The sequence below is a fragment of the Eurypyga helias genome, unplaced genomic scaffold, assembly GCF_000690775.1.
Source record: "Eurypyga helias isolate BGI_N326 unplaced genomic scaffold, ASM69077v1 scaffold33336, whole genome shotgun sequence".
Taxonomy (NCBI): Eukaryota; Metazoa; Chordata; class Aves; order Eurypygiformes; family Eurypygidae; genus Eurypyga; species Eurypyga helias.
Genome location: NW_010255586.1, coordinates 1 through 23759, shown reverse-complemented (window position 1 = coordinate 23759; position 23759 = coordinate 1). Strand labels below are relative to the sequence as shown.

The following is a 23759-nucleotide window of genomic DNA, read 5'->3' as shown; positions in this document are numbered from 1 at the left end:
ACGTGAACGGGCGGTGTGCACTGGCAGCCCAGAAAGCCAACCGTATCCTGGGCTGTATCAGGAGAATTGTGGCCAGCAGGTCAAGAAATGTGATTCTCCCCTTTTACTCTGCTGTCCTGAAACCCCACCTGAAGTTCTGTGTCCAGCTCTGGGGTCCCCAACATCAGAAGGATGTTGACTGGTTGGAGCGAGTCCAGAGGAGAAGATGGTGAAAAGGCTGGAGCACCTCTCCTATGATGAAAGGCTGAGAGAATTGGGCTTGTTCAGCCTGGAGAAGAGAAGGCTCTGGGGAGACCTTATAGCACCTTCCAGTACCTGAAGGGGCTACAAGAAAGCTGAGGGGGACTTTTTACAAGGGCCTGTAGTGACAGGACAAGGGGTAATGGGTTTCAATTGAAAGTGGGGAGGTTTAGATTAGCTATCAGGAAGTTCTTCCTGGAGAGGGTGGTGAGACACTGGAACAGATTGCCCAGAGATGTTGTGGATGCCCCATCCCTGGAAGTGTCCAAGGCCAGGCTGGATGAGGCTTGGAGCAACCTGGTCTAGTGGAAGGTGCCTCTGCCCATGGCAGGGGGGGTGGAACTAGATGGTCTTTGAGGTCTCTTCCAACCCAAAGCATTCTGTGATTCTATGAATCACTGTAGCCCAAGAATATTTTTTTTTTTTTAATATTGGCAGTATCTAAGAAAGTTTAAGCTTACAGAATAGGAACATCCCTTTCCCTGCATCTCATTAAAAGATGTAGAGAAGTTGGGAAATGTTGCTTGCCAGGATATAACTGTGTGGTTAGTCTGAGAATTAAGGAGAATTAAAGATATATCTTAAGGAATATACTGCATGATTGCTGGGCAACCAGGCTCACAGTTACCACTAAGATATTTTCTGCAATTCTACACAAATGTCATTAGGAACTTTCTGTGTGTGTGTACCCAGCCCATGGCCACATTAGCGGTTACACCAGGAAAGCAAGATTGGCTCAGTAGCACTGTCTTTCTTCTAGACTTGGTTACTTAACCCCAGCATTCCTCACTGTCTTTCTTAATAGATGAAACCATGGCCCCAGTGATAGTATTCACCAGGTCTTGGTGCTGACCCAATCCCCACAAAGTGCCTGTAAGGAGGACACTGCTATGGTGCCAGTATGGCAGGTGGGATAATGAGGCAGAAGATCCCAATCTGCAGTTTCTCAGACCATGCTGCTCTGCTAACTGCAAAACCACTTTTCACATAAAGCAAATATACTAACACAGGATTGTGTTGGCAAGTTTGTTCTGGAGACTTTATGCATCATGCACCTGGAATTGCTGGGTGAAGAAGGCCACTATAAAAGCAGAGAAATGCTATATATGTTTGAAAAGAGAAATAAGACCAAGTATTTGTTAGAGTCCAAAACTTTTCTTTCTGGTATCTGTGACTTTTCATTACAGTGGGAACTATCAGTTTAATGTAGAGATTTAACAGCATTTGAGTGCCCAAAACCATATCAAAGTCAGTGTTGTTCAAAGTAAAAGAATGTCCCTATTATGAAAATTATGGATAAAATGTATGGAAAAAAGGATTCACAGGACATAATGTTGGTGATAAGTTCTGCAGATTTTAGTAGAATGCTGCAAATTGGGGGCATTTCAATAAATTGGAAAACAAACAAACAAAAAAAACCAAACAACTAGCTGGTAAGGAGCAATAAACCAAGTGAACCTCTCATATACACTGCTAGACCAACCTCAGAACAAGACCGATACATGCAATCGTGTAACAAACACTAGGCTAAAGCTTAGCTCACCTCTGCCTAAAAACAGGTGGTAAATTAAATTCACCTGTGCCCTGTATAAATGAATTTTACAGTAAGTGGTCTGGAACAGCCTTTTCTCAGGTGATCCCTAAACATGGGTTCCCAGCACTGGTTGAATGAAATAGCAAAATAAAGAATTCCCAATATATTTGGGAGTTTACCAGCTTTTAGAAGATACAGTTGCTTTTAGAGAACCAAAAGAAATCTTTCCTCAAACATGGCTCTTCTGCAAAGTGTAAAGAGGACAACCTCTATCAAGAGCACTTCTGCACTAAACAGTGTGGACTGGATCAGCTACAGCGGGAAAAAAACATTGGGAAGAAGCTCAAAGTAAACAATGATATAGTTGCCTATTGCAGTATGGTGCGATGTTTATGACTGTGAAGCAGATTTTGAAACTGGATTGTTTATTCAACATTACCTGAAAATTTCCTGAAACACTATCCTATTAGCTGATGAGTAACATATATATGGCTGCTGCACCTAGGGAAAAGCATTTAGAATACAAAAATTATGTTGACACAAAAAAATACCAAAGGGGGTTCTTACAAACGAGAAACACACAGTGTCTTAATGTCTGTCACAACCAGGGAAGGTTGGCATGTGTAAGCCGGACTTACATAACTGGGGACATCTGGGGGTATTTGGTCAAGCAAGAGTGCACAGCACAATTTTTTCTGGCTTCTTCAAAACACTGAAGAATTCAAGCTAGGACATCAGTGAAAGCTTTTCTCTCCTTTTCTTCTGAGAAAAGACATTTTTCTTCATCACAGTTCCGATGTTGTGAGGGATGACCTCACCATTCACTTGTCAAACAGCACTTGAAAATATCATTTCCTTTTAATCTTAGGCAGTTGTCTGTATAAAGTGCCTACTAATGCCGACTCCCAGGGTGTGGTAGTCTGTGTGAACTGATGCCAGTGAGGCACAAAGCAGTCTATTGTACAGGTTTTGCACTGCGACTGAAATGCCCAAGTTATTTGCCATTACAGGATTTTACAATATGCATGGCAAAGATACTGCAACTTATACAGGAATTTCAGGCACTTTTTCACTGACTTTTAGAACTTCTGCCTGCACAAACGCTGTTGAATCAAGCCTAAGCTTGATGTCACAATTTCAATTCCAGTTGCATGCAACTTTTGCATCAGGCTGAGAGATGTAGGCAAATACCTGTCTCCCATTTATCCTACAGCTATTCACAGCTCTCCAGCAGCATACGGAGTCCCTGGGAAAACTGACTCCAGAATTTTTGACAGGTCTCAAAGTTTCCACTTTATAGAAATAAAATCTCTCAAAAACATACATCTGAATTTTGCAATTTAACCCTACCACTGTTCCTCACATGCATGACCCTTTTTTTAAAAAAAAAAAAAAATACATATTCAGTGTTGGTCTCTACTCCTCCACCAACAAAACAAAGTCTGGAATTAACACAGTGCGTCCAATAAAAACATGGGTTCATCCTGTGTGAATCTCCCTCTCCTCTCTTTGCTAACCCCCTTATCTCTGTATATTATAGATATATATGATGGTATCTGTAAGAAGCATTTGGTCTGCAGGATTTCATATCCTTAAAGTGGAGACCATCAGCCCCACTTTAATCACATTTATATTGGATACAAAACCAAAATCAGAGCTTATCTTTGGTTTATTGTGAAGCAACACGCACTTAATATACAAGAAAATATTTTGTAAGCCCATTCAGTTAATACCAAGAACTAATTATTTCTATAAGTTTGCAGGATCAGACCCAGTTTAGTCTTTTATAATATCCTACAGGGTTTTTTTGTTATTATAAATACAATCCCTTTGACTACACTGCGCTAGTATATATGGTCATTAACATGAATATACACATTGATTAATTTATAGAATCATTAACCCATGCATAAACATATTTTCTTATGGATATTAATAAACTAAGAGTCAGAGGTATTTTAAGAACACGGCTTTTTAGTGGTGTACATGCAGTGACACAGGTGGACATAACAGTCAGCTGCTATGAATTGCCAGATTTTGATTGTCCAAACTGAAGTGGAACAATATCTTATTAAAAAAGTTTATATAACACTATAGTATATCTGTCTAACTTGGAATATACTGTTACATCATGCATAAGCTTGAAAAATGCATGCTTTACTGTTGAAAATGGACTTTCTAAAGTTTTTGCTCTAGACTGTTGGGGAAGAAATTGAAAAACAATACTTATAAGTGTTATTTATAATATCTGTGAAATGCAGCATATTTATTATTTTTATTTATCAATTTGATAACTTTCTCTTTAATTCCAAAGTGAAATGGCATATAGTAATGAAGTGATTGTCATTTAAAACCCCCTTGTTTTTTGAGGTGCTATTGTGTATATATATTTTTCCCTTTTAAAGTGTAATGCCTATAGTATTGCTATCTCAAAATTCAGATGAATTGTGACAAACATCTTCACAATGGGAAATGTCAACATGCTACATTCCTTTCTTTGGAAAAATAAAAGAAATGGTCACAGAAAACACATTTAAATTTAATTATAGGTCATTAAAGTGATATAATGTGCATGTCAGTCCTCTTTTCATCCACAGATTACTTTAATCCTTGATGTGCCTTTTTTTTCCTCTGGCTTTCTTTCATATTTGCTTTGTTTTGAAATTGCATGCTGTCTGGATTATTTGTGCATGACCTCCACATTAATTTCACATTGAATGTTTACATACTCTGAGAGATTTTCATAGATCATTTATTCTACATGTGCATTTTTTCCTTTGTTTTCAGTTACTGAACTTTAAATATGCTTGAAATGTAAAAGTGGCATGAAACTTTTGTGACTTGTGACACAAGTAGGCGACTAATAGAGATTTTAGTACCTAACCACATTTTTTAGCAATACTTATTCCAAATCACATTTTATGCTGTACTTCTAAAATCTAAGAAAATTAATTATGTTCTGAATCTCTAAATCTATTCCATTTCGGAATTGGAGACCAGTAATGGTTATATTTCATTTGAGCAATAACAAACACATGAAATTGGTCCTTAAAATGAGTTAAGAAGTTCTCTCTCTGCTCTCTTGGAGGTGATCACTCCCAAAGTCATATGTCTGGGCTTAGCGTATGTTCAGTGTAGGAAACAGTACAGGACATTGATGGACAACACAGATCACTTCAGATAAGCACTATCTGCAGCTCAGTGTATATGCCCTCTGGAAATGCCAGCTTCTCTCAATAGGCTGTATAGTGACCCAAATTCCTCTTAGTATCTGAAACAGATGTCCCAAGTAGGCATATTCTGCTTCTACACAGTACAGGGCTATGAACCCTTGCGACTATCTATAAAGTCAGAGGTTTTATCGTGTAAAAAAAACAATTTCTTTCACGTTAGTTCCCCATTTGAAGAATTAAAGCAATATATGTTGCTCCAAATGCAATGAAATAATGCTTATCAGGAGATTTAAATTTCTAAATCACATAAAACTAAAAGCATATCCAGAGGAACCTAATGAGTAAATACACATGGAAAAAAATAAAGTAAGGTATTTTTTTCTTAAATTATGCCCAAAAAAGCATTCAAACACACTTAGGAAGTTTTTGATTAAGCAGCCAAATAAAATACTGTGAAATCAGTAACAGTCACCAGCAAAAAATATTTGTTTTCAATTGGTACAGGGCTGAATTCACATACCTACTACAAGCAAATCGAAGGCTTCCACTTCCCGCTTTACAGCCTACTCTTTTTGAGCCAGTTAATTAATTCTGCTGTGATTAAAGATGAGTGGCTTGATCTCAAAGCATGCTGAACCATCTGTAGCCCTTTATCTGAACAAGCCAATCACGATCATTTCCAAATAAGGAGCTGAAGGCTGTGATTTGAGACCTCTGTAATCACATCAATTGGGTCTCCAGGTGCTTTGCCTTCAACCTGCAGACCTCACCACAAGCACTTGTGATTCTTTGCGACCTCTTGGTTTGGACTGATTTGAGTCACTACAGTTCTCTCCACTTTTACAAACTAGTTGTTTTGTCAGCATGAGTGTGACAACAATTAGACGTCCCTGTTTTTGCCCCATGCCTTTTCTCCTTCACAGTCATTCAATGACAAGCGTAAAAAGAACTTCATCTTTTCACGAAAATTCCCATTCTACAAGAGCAAGGAGCAGAGTGAGCAGGAAACGAGTGATCCAGAACGTAAGTAACCTCTTGGAGATGATGTCACATGCAGCAGCACAAAAAATGGGTGACACGCATGATACCAGTATCCCACACATCTAGGCAAATATCCGTGGCAGGCAGGCAGGAGAGGTATTACTACTGTGACCAATGTGTGACTGCAGTTTGGATCCAGCTGGTCCTTCCTTCCCTGGAAACATCATTTTCAGAAGAATAAAACAGTGACCTAAACTTTTGGAAGAGCAGATATAGCTCCTCAAAGGAGTTGTGGCACCTGTCCTAAACCAAAACTTGTCTCTGATGAAATATTCCCAGATCAGTACTGGCTCAAAATAATGCAGATGTGATTTATTTCACAATACTAAATTATTAATCTGTAAAAGGTCTGCTCTAATCTCTTTTTTGCCTTTGACATTCTCCAAGCTGTGTGCCATGAGCAGCTTCACTCAAAGTTTTAAATGAAGCAACTGTGCTGACAGCTTAAAGAAGTAAATCAGATCTTGGAATCTGTACCTCCCTGGGCAATTACTGCTTGCATAAATTGTATAGAGAACCAGCATTATTAAAAATATAGGCTGGTTCCAAGACCAAATAATCGCTGTTTTTTCTTAATAGTTCTTAAATTTTTAGCTGGTTGCTACTTCTTCCTCACAGCTCCAAAAGCCATGTATCACGGTCACTGCCTCTTTCATTGGCTGCATTCCCATAGAATATGGGTTTAAAGTTGTTTCAGAAAGAAAAAGCAGGGATCCAGATTGCTCAATCAACATGGTCAGTCATGGTAGTATCCATTTCAACTCCACTGACTTCTTCCTTCCTCTTCTGCGGCTGTTCTTCCTTTCTCATTGCTCTCTCTGGGGACTTCCGTGCAGGACATCCCCGGATTAGGTGACGACGGTTATGGAACAAAGACTCTGAGTAAGTTCCCAGGAATGGTCACTGTAAATCTTTTTTTGTTTTGTTTTGTTTTGGCTTCTGTTCCTTCTCCAAGGACCCTCCACTCCTAGCATGCACAAGATAAGCGTTTTATTTGTTACCCAGCTGTGAATGCATTAAAAATGTTTCGATCATTTTGTTCTGCATGACAATATTAAATAACATACAGTGTATCAAGCAGACACTTTCACTTCTTTTGTAATAACACCTTTTGTTTCTGACAGTATGTTATTGTTCCCATCATGGCAGTTCTGTAGAGTAGCATACCTAGAACTCGTTTCGCTGCCTAGACTGTTCAGCAACAACCTTTCCCTCTCCATCTCAAGGGAAAGTTAAACATTTCAACTTGACCACAGCCTGAGGAGATCAATAGAAAATTATTTTATGCTATTGCTTCTGCATTTTCAGCTTTTTGCATGGGAGTGTCTGTTACATTGCTGGATTTTAAATTACTATTCGTTATTAATGGAAGAAGTCATTTACAAGCTAGAGAAGACCATGCCTTTTCCAAAGCTAGTTTTGGACCCATTTCACTATTAGCAACCTATTCTCTGTCATGCAACCTTAATCAATGTCTTTTTCTGATGCAGCAATCCTGTGTCAAGACTTGGCATTGCAGAATGTGTAATGTGTCAGATAATTGCTCAGAAACAATTTTGCTTCCTCAAAACTTAGACCAGACAAATTGTATAGAGTGAAATATTTGCAGCTGTTTTCTATCTAAATATCTACATTATATTCTGTATACAGGGCTAATTAATTTAAACAAAATGTCACTTGCATGTGTTTGGCTGCTTCTTCCTCAGTCCTTATTCTTTTTCTTAAGGCACCAAATACTTAGAGCAAAATATGTGTGAATGTTAACGCTGCATCGCCTACTATTAATTGTATAGAGTGAAATATTTGCAGCTGTTTTCTATCTAAATATCTACATTATATTCTGTATACAGGGCTAATTAATTTAAACAAAATGTCACTTGCATGTGTTTGGCTGCTTCTTCCTCAGTCCTTATTCTTTTTCTTAAGGCACCAAATACTTAGAGCAAAATATGTGTGAATGTTAACGCTGCATCGCCTACTATTTTGTATGTGTTGCACACCCATGCGCACAATTTCAGAGATTATTCTATTTCTGACTGATTTGTTGAAGGGACATTTTAGTGGTTTAGTTTTAAGCCATACAGTAACTTGCAATTTAAAGATGAAAGCTTCATCTCTTGTACAAAGAAAAGTTCTGCAAGACTAGCTTTGTCAGTGACAGACAGCAAATGCCGCTGCCACGTGATGAATTTTAACCATTCTGCTACTTTAAGTGAAGTGTTATAGCAGCTCATTAGCAACAAATGCAGATCCTTCCCTGCCTAAAGAGACATAGAAAACTTCTGATCTGATAACCCTCCAGAATACCTGTGTTCTTACACAGACAAATCTCCATACCATCCAACCACTTGAAAGGAGATAACTGAATTCTGCAAATTGCTAAGTGAAAAGTAGCACAGAGGTATTATATAGGCTCTAGTTTCTCTGTTAATATTGCACCTAGCTTTCAGTTACTGACACACCTCTAGACATTACTTCTCATCCAAATTTCACTAATATTCAACTCAGATATGCTTTTTAATGAACATTCTTACTATGAAAGATATTTGTTCTTGGTTAAGCAAGTTCTGCAGGGTCTTTTATAGCATATTAATTTGAGACAGCCCTTGTTAACTTGCTATGAAACGTCTGAAAATCAATGTACTATTTCCTTCAAAATCTAAGATAAAATTTTTAAAGCTTCTTACTAAGCCCAAGATGAAAGTTCTCAATTACTATTTTTACCAGATATCATCCCCTCTCATTTCTGCTGCTCCAGTAACCCCATCAGTCTCGCTCTATTAACCCTAAGCTATTAGATTGGTACGTGGGCAAAAGAGGTGGTCTTGGCACTGTTCCCATAGTCATCCTTTATGACATCCATGCATAGTCCAGCCTGGGTTCATCCCAGGGATTTCTTGGCTTTTCTGACTTCCTTCTTTCACTGGGAACATTTAGAGGCAGCTGCAGGTGAGTGTTGTGGGTCAGCCACAGCCAAATCTGCCCACTGGTTCAATGACAAATATTGGACCACTTTTGGCTCCTGGCATTTGTCAGGAAGTGAATTTTTACCCATTGTCCATTAAATTACACTGCCTTTCTCATTAACCCAAGGTGGCTCCCCACTGTAAAGTCATTATGCCATTGGTTTCTTATTGTCCTGGACCAGACGAAAAGTTTCAACTATCAAATGATCTTTCAGATGCAAAGTAATCATCTTTTCTGCCAGAGATATTATTAAAACCACCATTTAAAGTGGTTCTGGAGACCTCCTGGAAACCATATAGCATGGTTTCAGTCTGCTGGCTGCAGTTTGGGAACAGCAACTTCACAAGATACAGATTGCACCTTCCTTTAAATCATATGATAATAGAGACAGGACACCAGACTTTCCAAGCCAGAAGTCTGACCCATCATGATCGTTCGTATATCCCTATTCACCCACCAGACTAGCCTGGTAAAGGTTTTCAGACTGTAGCTCAAATCCTGAGGGTAGACAATGTCTCAAAAAAGAAAAAAATTCTTCCTTTGTCATTGGACAGCGTAAAATAGAGACAGTTACAATATTTGATATCAAAACCATCTTTGTGTTAATATGTTAACCCTTTGGGATAGTCTGCACTGATTAAATTTGGACAGAGGTTAGAAGTTTAGCAGGCATAGTTCAACACATTAATGATGAACGTTACTGATAGTGCAGAATAATATGAGCAGACACTCAGATTTCATGTGATTACTCAAGACACCCAGTGAGATGTAAGTGGACCATAATATGCTCTGAAATTAAGTTATCTGAGGTGTCATTAACTGCCTTTTCAAGAAAAGGCATGACTTTGCCATGACACGTGTCACTAGCTAATACGTCTCTTTCTGAAATGCCACAAGAGAGAAAGCTTTCATTTTACCTGTGTAAATTACCTCAAAGTTTTCAGGTGATGTCACTGCATAGTTTTTATTTCTTCTCTGCACAACTACCTTTGCATGACTCCAGCAGTTCTTTTAAGTTTCTGCAGCTCTGTGGTGCTTGGTTATGTTCTTTAATTTGCTGTACTGTTCTTGCAGAACATGTTTCTTCTAATGCCAGCGATAGTGAAAGTAGCTACAGTAAGTTACTGCTTTCATTAGAGTCCTTTTACTTTGCATTGCTTGTTCTGTTTGTTTCTTTTATTTTGTTTCTATCCCTGCTACTCTTTTGTTAATGTTAAAAAGGCGGTTGGAGCAAATGGCTTGGAATTCAAATTTACAACCACATCTTGAGTACAAAGCTATAAAAGAAAACAGACAACCTTTATAAGAGAAGGGAGGAAGGTTGTTATTTGGGATGTGTTCTGGGACATAAAACCAAACCTGGCATTGTGTAGTCTGTGAAAGTCAGGATTATTTGATTTAGAGACAAGAAGTTTATTTGATTTAGAGACAAGAAGTTTATTTAGCAGAGACGGGGCAGTTCGTTGATGAATTTTTAAGAGTAAAATTATTCCATAGCTGTAGTTAAATCTGCAAAAGGCATCCTCTTTACAAGGCCACTATTTCTACTTGCATTTCTCCATACCTGTATGAAGGGCTAAGAAATCATCCCCAAAATTTTGTTGAGCCCTAATTTTGGCAGTCATGATTGCATACTGAAGTCTTCCAAAAAAGGTAAGATAGATCTTTACCCCTTAAGCATTGCCTCTATGTCACTGATTCCCTATAAGTTGAGGTCCCACCCTGCAAGCTGGTTTGGTTGGAATTACATTCTCCATGCGGTCATATAGCCAAGAGGCTGATTGTAAATTCTGGGCAGTTATTAGTAATAACCAAAAATTTAAACAATATAACAATTTTTCTGGAAGTGTTGAAAAGCAAAAAAAAATAAGGCATTAAATAAATGACTGGAAATGTAATAAAAGGTAATTAAAATGACAGATTGCATACTAAATAACCCAGTTGTTTAATTTTTTCAAGCCATTTGCTTAGCAAATCAGGTTTTCCACCAGTCACTCAGCACTTGTGCTAAGCACCCACATACATTCAGGTAATCATTGGTATCATACCTCATATTTACTAGTCTTGATACAGTGCATAGCAGTTGAGCTCTGTTAATAAAAATGCGTTTGTTTCAGTAAAACAGCTAATCTTATGCAATTCAGAAATGGTAAATTAGTTTGTATTCTCTTGTATTGCAAAGGTTTCCTTGGAAAGCAATTGCCAGAGTCAGAAGAAAACAGTAGGCTCTCTTGAACCGCTGAGATCAAATTCTGAAATGCTTTATTTTTAATGTCTCCTCTAGTGATAAGGAGAGGAGGATTTTATGCTTGAAATTTAAGATGGTCTTTCCCCAGAGTGACTTTACAATCAGGAATGAGTCAATAGGTTAAATTTTCAAAAGTTTGCATGAGTCAGATCTCCTCCAGATGTGTTTATTTCAGGGTGAGCTCAGGATAAAACCCCAGAGAAAAATCTAGCCTGGTGGCTGAGCTCATCCCATGTCTGCTTTAGTGTCCCAAACAGGAGGCTTAGTAGGGGTGCAAGGTTGCAGACAAATATCTGAAGCAGGTCCACAAAAGCTAGTTCCTGAACTCATCATAAGACAGGTCAGGTAGCCAGTTCCTCGTTGGCTGTGCAGTAGTGTGAAACAAAGTGTATGTTTTGAGGTGCAAGAAGGGGGATATAAATGGTTTGGGGTAGTTAGCTGGGGCACAGATCCTTGGAATGAAAAGGAGTGTTTGGATAACAACTGTCCATGGCAGGTTCTCTCCTTCAGGGTGGTTTCTATCTGGGCAAGCTTTAGGCTCCTCCCAGCAGCATCCAGCCTACATCCTGTTGGCTGGCAGTCCCTACACACTACTGGTGTGTCCAACAACTACTGCCTGGTGCAGAAGATGCAGGCAGGGCTTCCTTCTCTGTCTGTGGGAGAGCTGTGTTATTTAGCAGCAGAGAAAACCACTTAGGTTATGTCAAATGAAAGTGGCTTTAAAGTGCAGGAGCTGGTGCCCAAAGGGCCTAATTCCATTTCCTAACAATTCATTGGTGTGTGCCAACATGATATTTGAAGGCATGATCTTGGGCAACCAGCAACTTTGGTGAAAAGCTTTTGGAAATTAACTGTTTCAGATGGCCATAGTGGCATATCAACTTTAGTCTGACTGTGTGTGCGATTACTACATGGCCGTGTATATCAGCGTATCTCCTGTGGGGACTTACGGCCCTCACGAACCCACACGTTTACTCTCTGATCTCCAGGCTACCCTATGGCAACAGCACATCCCATCATACGGCTCTTTGCAGCCCATCTCCCCCCAAAAATTTATGACTCGGGAACAGAGAAGAATCAGACAGAGGAGAGTGAGAGGTGGGTAGTCAGAGAGAGCAGTCAACAACGTGTGAGGGCATGGAGATAAGAGAGATGAGGCCTGTCATGAAGAAGTTGTCTTATTTCACTGCAGTGCCAACTTTGTGGGACTGTTGAGAGAGGATGCTGCACAGTAGAAGCCAATCAGTATCCTTTGTGTGGGAAATTATCAGACCTAGGCTGGGAACATTTACTAAAGACATAATCCTCACTGCCTTCTAATTTATTTATTCCTAATGAAAGGAAAAAAATAATAGATGCTTGGGGTAAAGCTCATTCCTGGTAGAATGAGAGAGCATGCAGTTATTACTTCTGCTCTTCTTGTTTGCATCTTGGGAGCTGGGAACGGCCCAACATCAGTCACTGCCACAGAACCAAGTTTGGTTTAACTCCATTTGGAGCCAGCCTTGTTGTAAAACTGTTCTTCGTAAAACTGTAGTGCCATTTTGGGGAGAATTTGTGTGTTCAAAGTGAGGCATGACGTTATTTTACCAGGACAACATGCGTATTTACTTTCAAACTCACCTAGCCCTCAGTCTGTGCACTGGTGAGATGGAGGATGCTGAGGAGAAAAAAAATGTGAAGCTGAAAAATTCATGGGGAGCAAACAGAAAAGTGCTGGGAGAGCTCGAGAGTTTTGTATGGGGTTGTGACCCTGTCCCAGTGTCCCTTTTCTTTTCTGTTTCCCAAGCGAATGAACAGGAAGAAAAAGAGGCTGCCTGCCCCACTGCTTTCTGAATTGTGGGAAATGGGCGATTCACACCTTGGCCAGTACAAAGAAATTGTGTGGGTAGGAAATGACTGGCAAGTGCCATGTGTTCTCCTGCAGACAGTCATATTTGTCCCTGTAAAAACTGGCCAGTTGGAGTCCAGAATTAAGTGTTCTGCATTTTTCCTAGAGGGTCTCTGGCAATTGCTTTAACATGTTCCTCTAACTTTTGCTTCACACAATGAACATTTAGTGAAAAGTAGCTAGTGTTGAAACCTGTACTACTTGATCATCCCTAGAACCATTCCAAATCAGGGGTACAACCACACAAAGTGGTGATGAAGGCTGCTGAGAGCTGTTCAGGGGTTATGAATTGATGTTCTTTTTTCCAGGAGATATTGTGAAGTGTTTCATATTTCTTTAGAAAAATATATTACTTAAAAATGTGAGTATTTGGCTGAAGTATTCCACTGCTCATGTCTTGGGCTTGGTGGTTTAAAAAATCAGCTTTTCTGTAGAACTCAGATACTTTGTATTTCAAAATAATAACATATTGAAAGTCCTCTAATATGTTCTCAAGAGAAAATTCTTGGACGACTCCTTAGCAGCAAGGCTGTTGCAGGTAGTCAATGTGATTTCTTCTGCCAGTGCTCCCAACACCGGGTTTGTAGTGAGCAAAAGAGCTGGGGTGGGATTTTCTTTATCCTAACTGATAACCTTCAGCTCCATTAATTTAAGAGAGAACCACAAACACATTTGACCACAGAATCTAGCCCTTTATAAGTAATTTTGATTTATTTTTGAGCCAGGAACAAATACTGGCCTGACCTAAAAGGGGCTGAGCTGCCACACAGCTGCTACTGCATCACACTGGGCCATGCTAATATGAAGGCTATAGCTATGTTAGTTGATTTGCACCTATCCCCAGCAGTAAAACCAAGTTTTCAAGAGTGGTATATAAAGTCCTGGTCTAGAAGAAAGTTGTTTTTGCTGTGATAAGGATACATACACCCAACTTTGAGTTATCCCTGAACCAGCTAATCAAACCATGACTGAAAGTTTATTTTGAGCTCTGTAACTTAAAATGTTCTGATTTCTTTTTCAAACCAAGTTTGTAAGAACATTTTTTTTACCATGGAGTCATCAGTTTTTATTTTGTGAGGCATGATTTTCATAATGGCCATGAATTTTAAGTCTCTCTACTGCATATGTGTGGTAATGTTCTTAAACATAGTTCAGTAAAGGTTTTTACAGCTGTCATCAAAATTACACACACATTACAACATCTATTTAGCCTAATTGCATAACTGGTTGTGATTGCACCAATTACCTAGAGAAGCAATACATGAATAAAAGTTTAAAATACAGAAAATTTTAAAACCAAAAATTTTTACCCTCTGTCAGCAAGTCACTCTTGTAATGAGATGTGAAGACTCAGAACAACGCTAAAGGAGTCCTGATTATTATGTAAGGCCACTGATTAATTAGGACACTTACACTGACTCTTACACTCCTCAAGGATTACTACAGGCACACTCAAATTGCCACAAGTATTAAAGTCTCATTTCATGCCCTCACAAGCTATATTAATCTTAAATATCCGGTGCTGATAGACCACTTTTTCTCATAAGTTCATTCTCATCATGCTGATGATCTTTTTAGGTATTGGATTTCCAGACATTTGTAGCTCTCAACATATTTCCAAAAGTCATGTGTTTGTTTACTAAGATAAATAGAGGTCCAGGAAAGGGATTTTGAGCCAAATAGAGGTTAGGATATTGACTGTCCAGTGCAGTCTGTGCAGATGCAGCAAAACAATAAATTGATTTCTCCAAGTTCTTGCAAGTCCAACTGAGGTAATCCATACATTAGCCCAAAACCAAAATGGATGATGATGGAAAATTATCTTTGATTTTAGATCCAGCTGAGCAACAAAATTCAGGGAAGGGCTCAAAATTAAAATCAATTTGGCTCATCTACATGTATTTCACACGTGTATTGATGATAACCACTACCATTAGTCCAGCAATTTTAATGAACCAAAGCATTCTCTTTGATTTTCTAAAATCATCAATAATTTTTAGCTGTCTTCATAAGTACTACTTTTTTGTTATTCAATGTCTTAGGTCACTTTACAGATTTTTGCACTCACAGCCATTAATAGGATGCCAAAATCCATAGATTCTCACAGCACAAGGTGCTTGATGACAGTCAGCATTTGGGTATACGGTAACTGCACCATGGGAGCTCGCAGCAGATCTCCTGCCCCATTATTCACATGGTGGGTGCAGTTATACCAGCACTGTGGAAGCTCTGGATGTTCTGGCATGACAGTAGGAAATGAGGCCTTTTTATGGGTTACATGAAAAAAGACTGTTATCTGCCAGGTCTACACTGAAACTGTGATTTTGAGTCTTTCACAGACTCTCTGCCATATAACTGGAAATGGAAAGGGAAAACAGGTAACGCCTTAAATGCATTTTAAATCTACTCCTCTTATATACCATAAAATCATTTAAAAAGATGAAATTAGTAGTCCTTATAAAAAATCATCTGACCACACAAATCCTCTTTGGCCAGTTTTTAGAGGCTACGAGTTATAACAAACTCTAGGCTATTCTTCTCTTCCTGAGCATGAGACCTCACCAACAGGCAAACCAAGAACAAAGGGAAGCAGAGCCATACCAACCCTGGGAAAGAGAAAGCCCTCCAGTAATTTTACTCATAAGAATTATATTTACAAAAAGTCCTTTTGACTTTTTTCTCTTTCCTTAACTTTTTTCCTTTCTTCTCTGTTTGACTTTGTGGAATTTTACTGAAGAACAAGGAATAATGCCAAAATCGTACAGAAAAGGCTTTTTCTTTTTTTCTCTTTTTTTCTTTTTTCTGTGTGTTAAATTTCACAAAGATTTTTCCAGATCAATATAGCTAACCTGTACTAATTAAGCCGTTCATGTAGGTGGTAAATGAGGCTTAGTCAAGCAGCAAATAAGTCCCATGTCCCACTGAATTTCACACTGTCTCTCACACCTCGAAGCCATCACGAGGTTATAGCAATCCAATTATTGATTGACTCTAGAGCTCTTCATTATACTTAATACTTTATGGACTACCTCAAAACCGTGCAGTACTGACTGAGTAGAGATCATTAAAGAATACCATCTGGTACAGTTAACATGCACATTAGCCTCTGAAGACTTACATTATTCTGTCTGGACAGTACTTGGAAGAATGTTATTCACATAGAAAATTGAGATTCCTGAGCCCTTCTTCCGGAAAAGAAAAGTAGTGGAAACGGTGCAGCTTTTCCCCATGCTCACATTCCATGTTGAGTCTGAAATGCAGTGCTGAAGAGCCTTCGCTCAGAAGGTACCTGTCTTTAGGTCCCTTTGTGTCACAGTCAGCCTCAACGTTTCTCCTTACTTGCTGCAAACTTTTCCACAGCTTAAGCTTCAGCACAATTCGAGTGGGCTGGAGATTTTTCTGTGCCTTCAGTCTGGCCACAGTTTCAGAAGGCTTCAAACAATGGGGTTGTTTGCCTCCATAGCCCGTATCCTACTGAGAGCATGGACATAACAACAGCTTGAGCGTGTGGACCCATTCAACAGAGACTGGGCAACACAGGAGGTAAAATCTGTGCTGGCTTATTTGTGCTGGTTATAATTCTATGCCAAAGCCAAATATTAGCCCACAAAAAAATTTCTAATCAATAGTGGCAGAGTTACTGGCTATTTTCCGTCAGTTGCTCTTGTTACTGTCACTCCCATGGGATTTTACTGTTTAAATGCAGATGTCTGCCACTGACCGTGCTGTTTAAATGCTGTTATGGGACAATGGAGACAAATGTGCCCTTCTGACTTTTTCTCTTTTCCCAAAGCAGACATCTAAAATAGGTCAGATGACTCACATCTTAGAATAAGCACTTGCCTATTTGTAGGCACCCACTGACTTTAAAGAGTACCTAGGGACTGGCTCACGCATAAGCATTTATGGTACAGGTTTTGGAAATTAGCTGAAATGAATTTCCATCTGTGGCACTCTATGCCTCTGAAACAAGTACTTTCAAGTTCAAGATTGTATTCATATAAATAGGCTCCACTCCACATGCTTAGTACATGGTGGCTTCATCGTCCACTCATGATTGACTTTCTCAGGCTGTTGAAAAACATAGCCTTGGCTCCTGGGGGATGGAGGGCAGGCAGTGCAGAAGCATCCTCATCCAGCCCAGAGACTGAGTTGTTTCATCACAAGGGAATGGGACACCTTTAGTTTTATATCACTCCTAAAATTTCCAGAGAAACTTAAGGGAAAATAATACTTCTGATGCATGAAACCTAGTAATTCTAGGATTTTAACTTTGCAAAAAGCCAAAGTTAAGCAAGTGATTACAATATCAAACATTTGCAAATAGAGAAGAAAATCCATTATCCACACTCCTCATATGTTATGTTGCCTTGTCCTCAAAAGCTGTCTAATCTCTTCCTTTTATTACAAATGACGTTTTCTCCTTTGCTGCTTCAGCACCACTGCTAGTTTGGTGTTGGTCCTGTCTATTCTCTCTCCATCCTAAGACATCAGTACATTTTTTTATTTGCTTTTTCTGTCATTGTCCTTAATTACAACATTATTTTTACTTGACAAGCTGTTTTACACGTCTCACAGCTGTCTAGATAATATATCACAAAAAATATCTAATAATATCTTAAATTCATGTGGTGGGAGTCAGCTTAAAACTAGATCACAAGAACTTCTGTATTTACTTGGGAGCCAGGCACCAATACAAATCTTGTTAATGTAGTTAATGGAGCCTCAAGAGTGACTCAGATCGCAGTCTGACTACTTCAGGGTGAGGCGCAGCCGCCTCTAAATCCTACCTGTGTTGTCCATCAGATGACAGACAGCACTCTTCCCTCGTATGTGCCACTTCGGTTTGGCAGGAGCCCACCAGAATGTTGTAACACAGGCTCATGGGTGTCCAAGCAGATGAAACGAAGGCAACCCTCTCTAATTTATAAAGCTTTCCTATGCCTTATGCCACTTCTTCTTCTGGAGTATCCAAATGAGTTGCAAAATCCCATCTGTGGGTCTTCTCAGAGATAAGCCCTGAACTGAGTAAAAATACAATGATAATTTTAAACTTTGCTAAGCCTAAGTCATTTTTAGAATCTGCCAGAGCCTTTATGTGGTAGCACGTATGGGACAGTGACCCAGAAAGATAAATGTACAGGAATTATTCATGAGTAGGTCGAAGAATCCTCCTGCCTCTGCTTTTGCACTCTCACAGAGGAGAGGGCAGTGATGCACTGGGGCTGTAAACCTGCACCCAAGTCATGGTATGGTCCCTATAGCGTCACCTGTTGCTCATGGCAAATTTCTCTGCTTTACTTCCCTAAATGTCACCATGAGGAAACAGCACCAGCCTAACCAGAGTGGAGGGAGGATACGTGCACAAAATACGATGCTGCGAGATTTGTGTTCAGGGAAAGGATAAGGGTCAGCAAATAGCTTGTGGCTAGATGCCAGGCTATGAATAAACAGACTATGGAGGTTATGCACGGAAGAACGATCAACCAAAATGTCTATGTTCTGAAAATAAAAATTGTTCAGTGTAGATAGCCTGTGGATTTTCCCTGCAGCAGCACGTTGGGGCCTTAACAATCGGACAAGCAAAAGAATCGCATCTTAAAGTTCTGCACTATCCTTGTAAACAGCCTTGCTGACAAATCAGTAGATGAGGCCTTATTGCCCATCACTGAAAAAGCCCGATTTCAGCAAAGAAAATGGAAACACGTGGCAGGGGCGGGAGGGGAAGGACAGAAGTTTTGTCCGCATCTTGAAGTTATGAGGGATTTTGGAATGGTTCAGGTGAGAGCATTACCAGAGAGAATTATTGAACCTGGTCTGTCTCTATGTGAAGCATTTTATCAAGAGTTAGTACTTGACATGTTGTCTGTCAGCTTCAATCTCTTCTCTTTCTTCTCTCATCAGGAGGCCAGGAAGACTGCATCCTTTCTTATGAACCTGTCACCAGACAGGAAAGTAAGTTTCATCTGCTTTCTGTCACTGCTCCTTACATTTTTCATCTCACATTTTGGGGGCTAGCAGAGCAGTAAGCCTTGGTGTGCCAGCCCAGATTCTCTGGGGCTCCTTTTTCTTGGCCACGTGGGCTATAACATACAGAATAAATGATGTAAGGGTCTCACTCGCTAGCCCTCACTTCCTAACATTCTCAGGGCTCTCTCCAGGAAGCTCTCATGGCCTTTACTAATAAATATGTTAATCAGTCCACCAAGTATTAATTCAGATTTTCTAGGTTTACTGCAGTATTGTTATGGGAAGCCTTTACTATTTTCCTTTTCATGTGTTATCGTAGAATCATAGAATGGTTTGGGTTGGAAGGGACCTTAAAGATCATCTAGTTCCAACCCCCCTGGCATGGGCAGGGACACCTTCCACTAGACCAGGTTGCTCAAAGCCACATCCAGCCTGGCCTTGAAGACATCCAGGGATGGGGCATCCACAATATCTCTGGGCAACCTGTTCCAGTGCCTCACCACCCTTTCTGTGACGAATTTCTTCCTGATGTCTAATCTAAACCTCCCTGATTTCAATTTGTACCCATTACCCCTTGTCCTATCACTATGTTATGTGCCTATAACCACAGTAGATAAACCTACAGGGAGGCAACTGAAAATAGGAGCTCACCCAGCTGATATAATGGCGATACACTCCTGTAACTGAGGAGAAAAAATCCTACAACCACCTTTCCATGCCTCATGAGAGATTCCTGATGCACACATTCAGGAGTGACCTTGTTGAGCAATAGCAAATATATGTACTTCCACATATTAATTTAACTGCATGCACATGCACCACCACAGAGCTCTGAGCTCTGCAAAAGGAGTGGTACTCATTCCATTTTCCTTATCCATGTCAATAAGTAAATTATTTATCAGTAAAATGTACACCTAAGTTTTCACTTCATACATAAAAGCAACAACTCTGGTTAGTGCATCTTTGGGAAGATTTGCTGTTATTACCAGATAGATCATCAAAATGTGCCTTTCTTTTTATTGTTCAGTTAATTACACCAGGCCGGTTATTATTCTGGGTCCCATGAAAGATCGGATCAATGATGATTTGATATCTGAATTCCCTGATAAATTCGGGTCGTGCGTACCACGTAAGTATGATTCCACTCCCTGTTCTGCAGCTTAGTGGTATCCCTTGGTGCCACACATTAAGTAAATTGCTGTGAAAGCAGCATCCTTGAATTATATGTAGCTGAGTTTCTCAAAAGCCATTTTTTTCTTGGACAAAACAGCGTAAAAGAACAAACAACCAGTGTGAAGGTCTGGAAATAACTTCTCACAAGAAGTGTTTCAAAAGCTGTGGTATTTTTTTAAGCAAGGACCCTTCTAGCCACTAAGTTTCCTAATCAATTATTCTGTGGTTTCTTAAATAAGATAAAAGTTTGAAATATTGGTAAAATGTAAAATGTTTTAAGTCAATTACACAGCATCAACTAATAAAAATGTGGACTAATCTGTGATTTGTGGGAGATCTCAGCTGACTAATCTGAAAGCAATATTGGACCTTGAATTAAGAATAGTGTTTATACCTTGGATCATTAGAGCTCGCTGAGTGTTTATTTGAGGCCTTAATTGCAGTCTTACTTCATTTTAAACTGTTCCCTCTGCAAATACACCAGCTGAAAACTGCTGGACATGAGATCGGAATCAGTCATATAATTAAGGCTAAATTGTATTGATGAGACTGTGATTTATTTTATCACTGTAATAGGATTAGGTTTGCAATCTGGAAAATATTTTTTATTTGAGGTTTGTATGTGATCCTGCTGGAAAAAAAAAAAAAGTGGAATTCTGGTAAATTCTAATTTTATTAGCCTGTAATTATTAATTGGAGGTAAACATTAGAAGGTGTTTCTATAAAAAGACAGCTTTATTGTTGTAAATCCATTGAAAACAATATGTAGTTACAAAAGATCTGCTCCCAGATGAGGAGCACGTCCACTTACAGCAGACCCAGGATTGCCCACTGAACGAACTTGAATTGCCTCCTTTTTTGCATGAAAATTTTCTACAGACTTCTTCATCTTCTGTCTTTTGTTTGATGCAGATACCACAAGGCCAAAGCGTGACTATGAAGTGGATGGGAGAGATTATCACTTTGTCATTTCAAGAGAACAAATGGAAAAAGATATCCAAGAGCACAAATTTATAGAAGCTGGGCAGTACAATGATAATTTATACGGAACTAGTGTCCAGTCTGTGAGATTCGTGGCGGAAAGGGTAAGTTCATATTAGTTTTTTTGTCCATGCAACATGATCAGTTTTGTTTCCACATTGCATCTCAGACATGATTCTTCTGCCAAAACTATAAAATGTCTGCAAAATGGCATCTTAATATTTATAGGCTTTATAATGACTCCACAAGTGGAGTCTCTGTCTTTGAATAACAACATTCTTGGCACTTTCTGTACCTGGATGGAGTGCCATGGTTTCAGGGATGTAACACAGCGCCTCAAGCACACCCCAAAAGAGCCTTCCCTCTGTAAAACAGGTAAATAAACTTATCTCACTTTTACAGAGGCAAAAGCATGAAGCACAGAGAGATTAAATGACTTGCCTCAGGTGACACAGGGAGTCTTTGACACAAACAAGAGCTGAATTAACCAGTACGAATAGACACATCCTATTATTTTCATGAACTGATTTTTCTCATCTCTGCAGAAAATCCTCTCCCCCCTGCAAAGTTCATCCCAGTAAAAATATAAACGTTTGATCCCCTATCTCCAGTGTATATTTTATATTAACACCAAAGCGAAGCAAAGAGCACAGAGGAGTGGAGCGCATGCCCTGGGGTCCCCCTTCCCTGGTGTGCCAGTAATGGCCCTGTTCCAGGGCACTGCATCATAGAATTGCTTCCCATCTTTTGGCTGATCTGTAGCAAATGCTGCAAAAATAAACACATCCTCATCTGTTTCCAACAGGGCAAGCACTGTATACTCGATGTGTCAGGAAATGCTATCAAACGACTACAAGTTGCACAACTCTATCCCATCGCTATCTTCATTAAGCCTAAATCATGGGAGCCTCTGATGTAAGTATGAACTTCTTGGAGTGTTTTATTTTCAGGGTACAGTTGTACAGTCTCACGTGGCACAACACAGGTCTTGAGGCCACAATTTACCCATCTTCTAAAATCATTAATAACAAGAGGAGGTGGGAACAGTGAGAACTTGCTCACCCTGCCTGCCACCTGCTGTCCCCTGACATCTCAAGCAACAAGCCAAAGCTTTCTTTGAACCTTTCACACTGGGACACATGGGCTTATGTGCTGGACCATGATGGACTCCCTACCAGTGCTTGGTGTGTTGTTCCAACCTGTGCAGCAAGTTCACCAAGAATTCATGCAGCATGGCTTGTCCCATCCAGCCTTGGGTGCTCTTGGGGTGTACAGTCTGGTCACAGGGAGTGAAGCAGAGGGTAAACTTATGTCACATTTGCCATGAGTGCCTCTTCATCAGCCTTTCATTTACTTAAAGGTCTGTAAGAGGTTAGACAAGGACCCACGGGACTGGGGAGAGGCAAACATGGCACCTAAAGAAGGAAAGAGAAGGCACTAACTTCATGCTGTCACCAGGCAACCTAATTTCAGTACTCAGAAAAACACTGGCATCCAGGGAACGTTAAGCAACTCAAGTATAATAACAGAGAAGATAAAATGTTGTAAGAAGCAGCCGATGTACGTGCATCAAGAGCAAATCAAATCAATCTTATTTCCTTCTTTCATGAGATGTCTATCAATAATTGTATTGCATCTTGATTTTTATTCTGGTTCCATGGGACGGAAGCTTAGGGACGCGTAGTCCAGAGGGACTCGCTGGAGAGCATGTGCACAGCCATACTCAGTCATTGGAAATGGCACTGCTAAGCTGGGAGGCTAACAGAAATCCTGCAAGTGTATTTCCTGAGCAGTGTCCCTGTGTGGGACTACTTGTTACTTCCCTGACTTACTTGAATGATGAATTGGGTATTACTTTTGTAAAGTTTGTGAATAACTCAAGGCTGAACGAGGTGACAAGCACTTTAGAGGATAAGATTAAAACTCAGTGTAAAATCAGTAAGATGAAATTCAGCACAGACAAAGGAGAGAATGAAATGCACGAGTACAAGCAGGGAATAATTAAGCTATAGCACTGCAGAAAAGCATCTGGCAGCCGGGATGTATCACACAAGAATATGAATGGATGGATAATGCAGTTGCCAAAAAGGAAACTGCCACTCCAGGCTGTATTAACATCAGTGTTGTGTAAGGACACAATAGACAGTTATTTTGTTTTCCTGGGTATGGATGGGGCCTGAGCTGGAGTGCTGGCCTGGTTCTGGGTACCACCCTGGCAGGGGAGGAGGAAGGGGGGGGTGACCTGGTGTCAAGGAGAGAAGGCTGAGGAGGAAACATGGAAGTGACCTTAACAGTGGTTAAAGCTCAGGATAAAATACATTGGGATCAATTGTTTTCCATGAACACTTATGGTAGTGCAAGAACTTATCAGCTTAATTTGCTGTGGTAGGGATGAAATTTTGAACTCTGTGCCTTCCCCTAACCAAAGACTCTGCAAACAGCAAGTGATGTCATAGGTGTCTGTTACAAAGCTGAAACATAGGCCTCCCCCCTCCTGTGACAGTCACATATCTGGTTATAGAATCACAGAATCACTAGGTT

General features: G+C 39.8%; 1 protein-coding gene across 1 annotated transcript in view; it reads left to right on the top strand.

The window, feature by feature from the left end:
• Positions 1-22137, top strand: part of LOC104510943 (disks large homolog 2-like) — a gene marked incomplete at its 5' end in the record, with an annotated part of 52120 nt that extends 29983 nt beyond the window's left edge. The window contains 6 exons of the mRNA XM_010153362.1: positions 5871-5970; positions 10030-10071; positions 18999-19049; positions 20092-20193; positions 21150-21322; positions 22024-22137. Coding sequence (XP_010151664.1) covers positions 5871-5970; positions 10030-10071; positions 18999-19049; positions 20092-20193; positions 21150-21322; positions 22024-22137 — 582 coding nt within the window. The remainder of the gene's footprint in view (positions 1-5870; positions 5971-10029; positions 10072-18998; positions 19050-20091; positions 20194-21149; positions 21323-22023) is intronic.
• Between the last annotated feature and the right edge of the window lie 1622 nt (positions 22138-23759).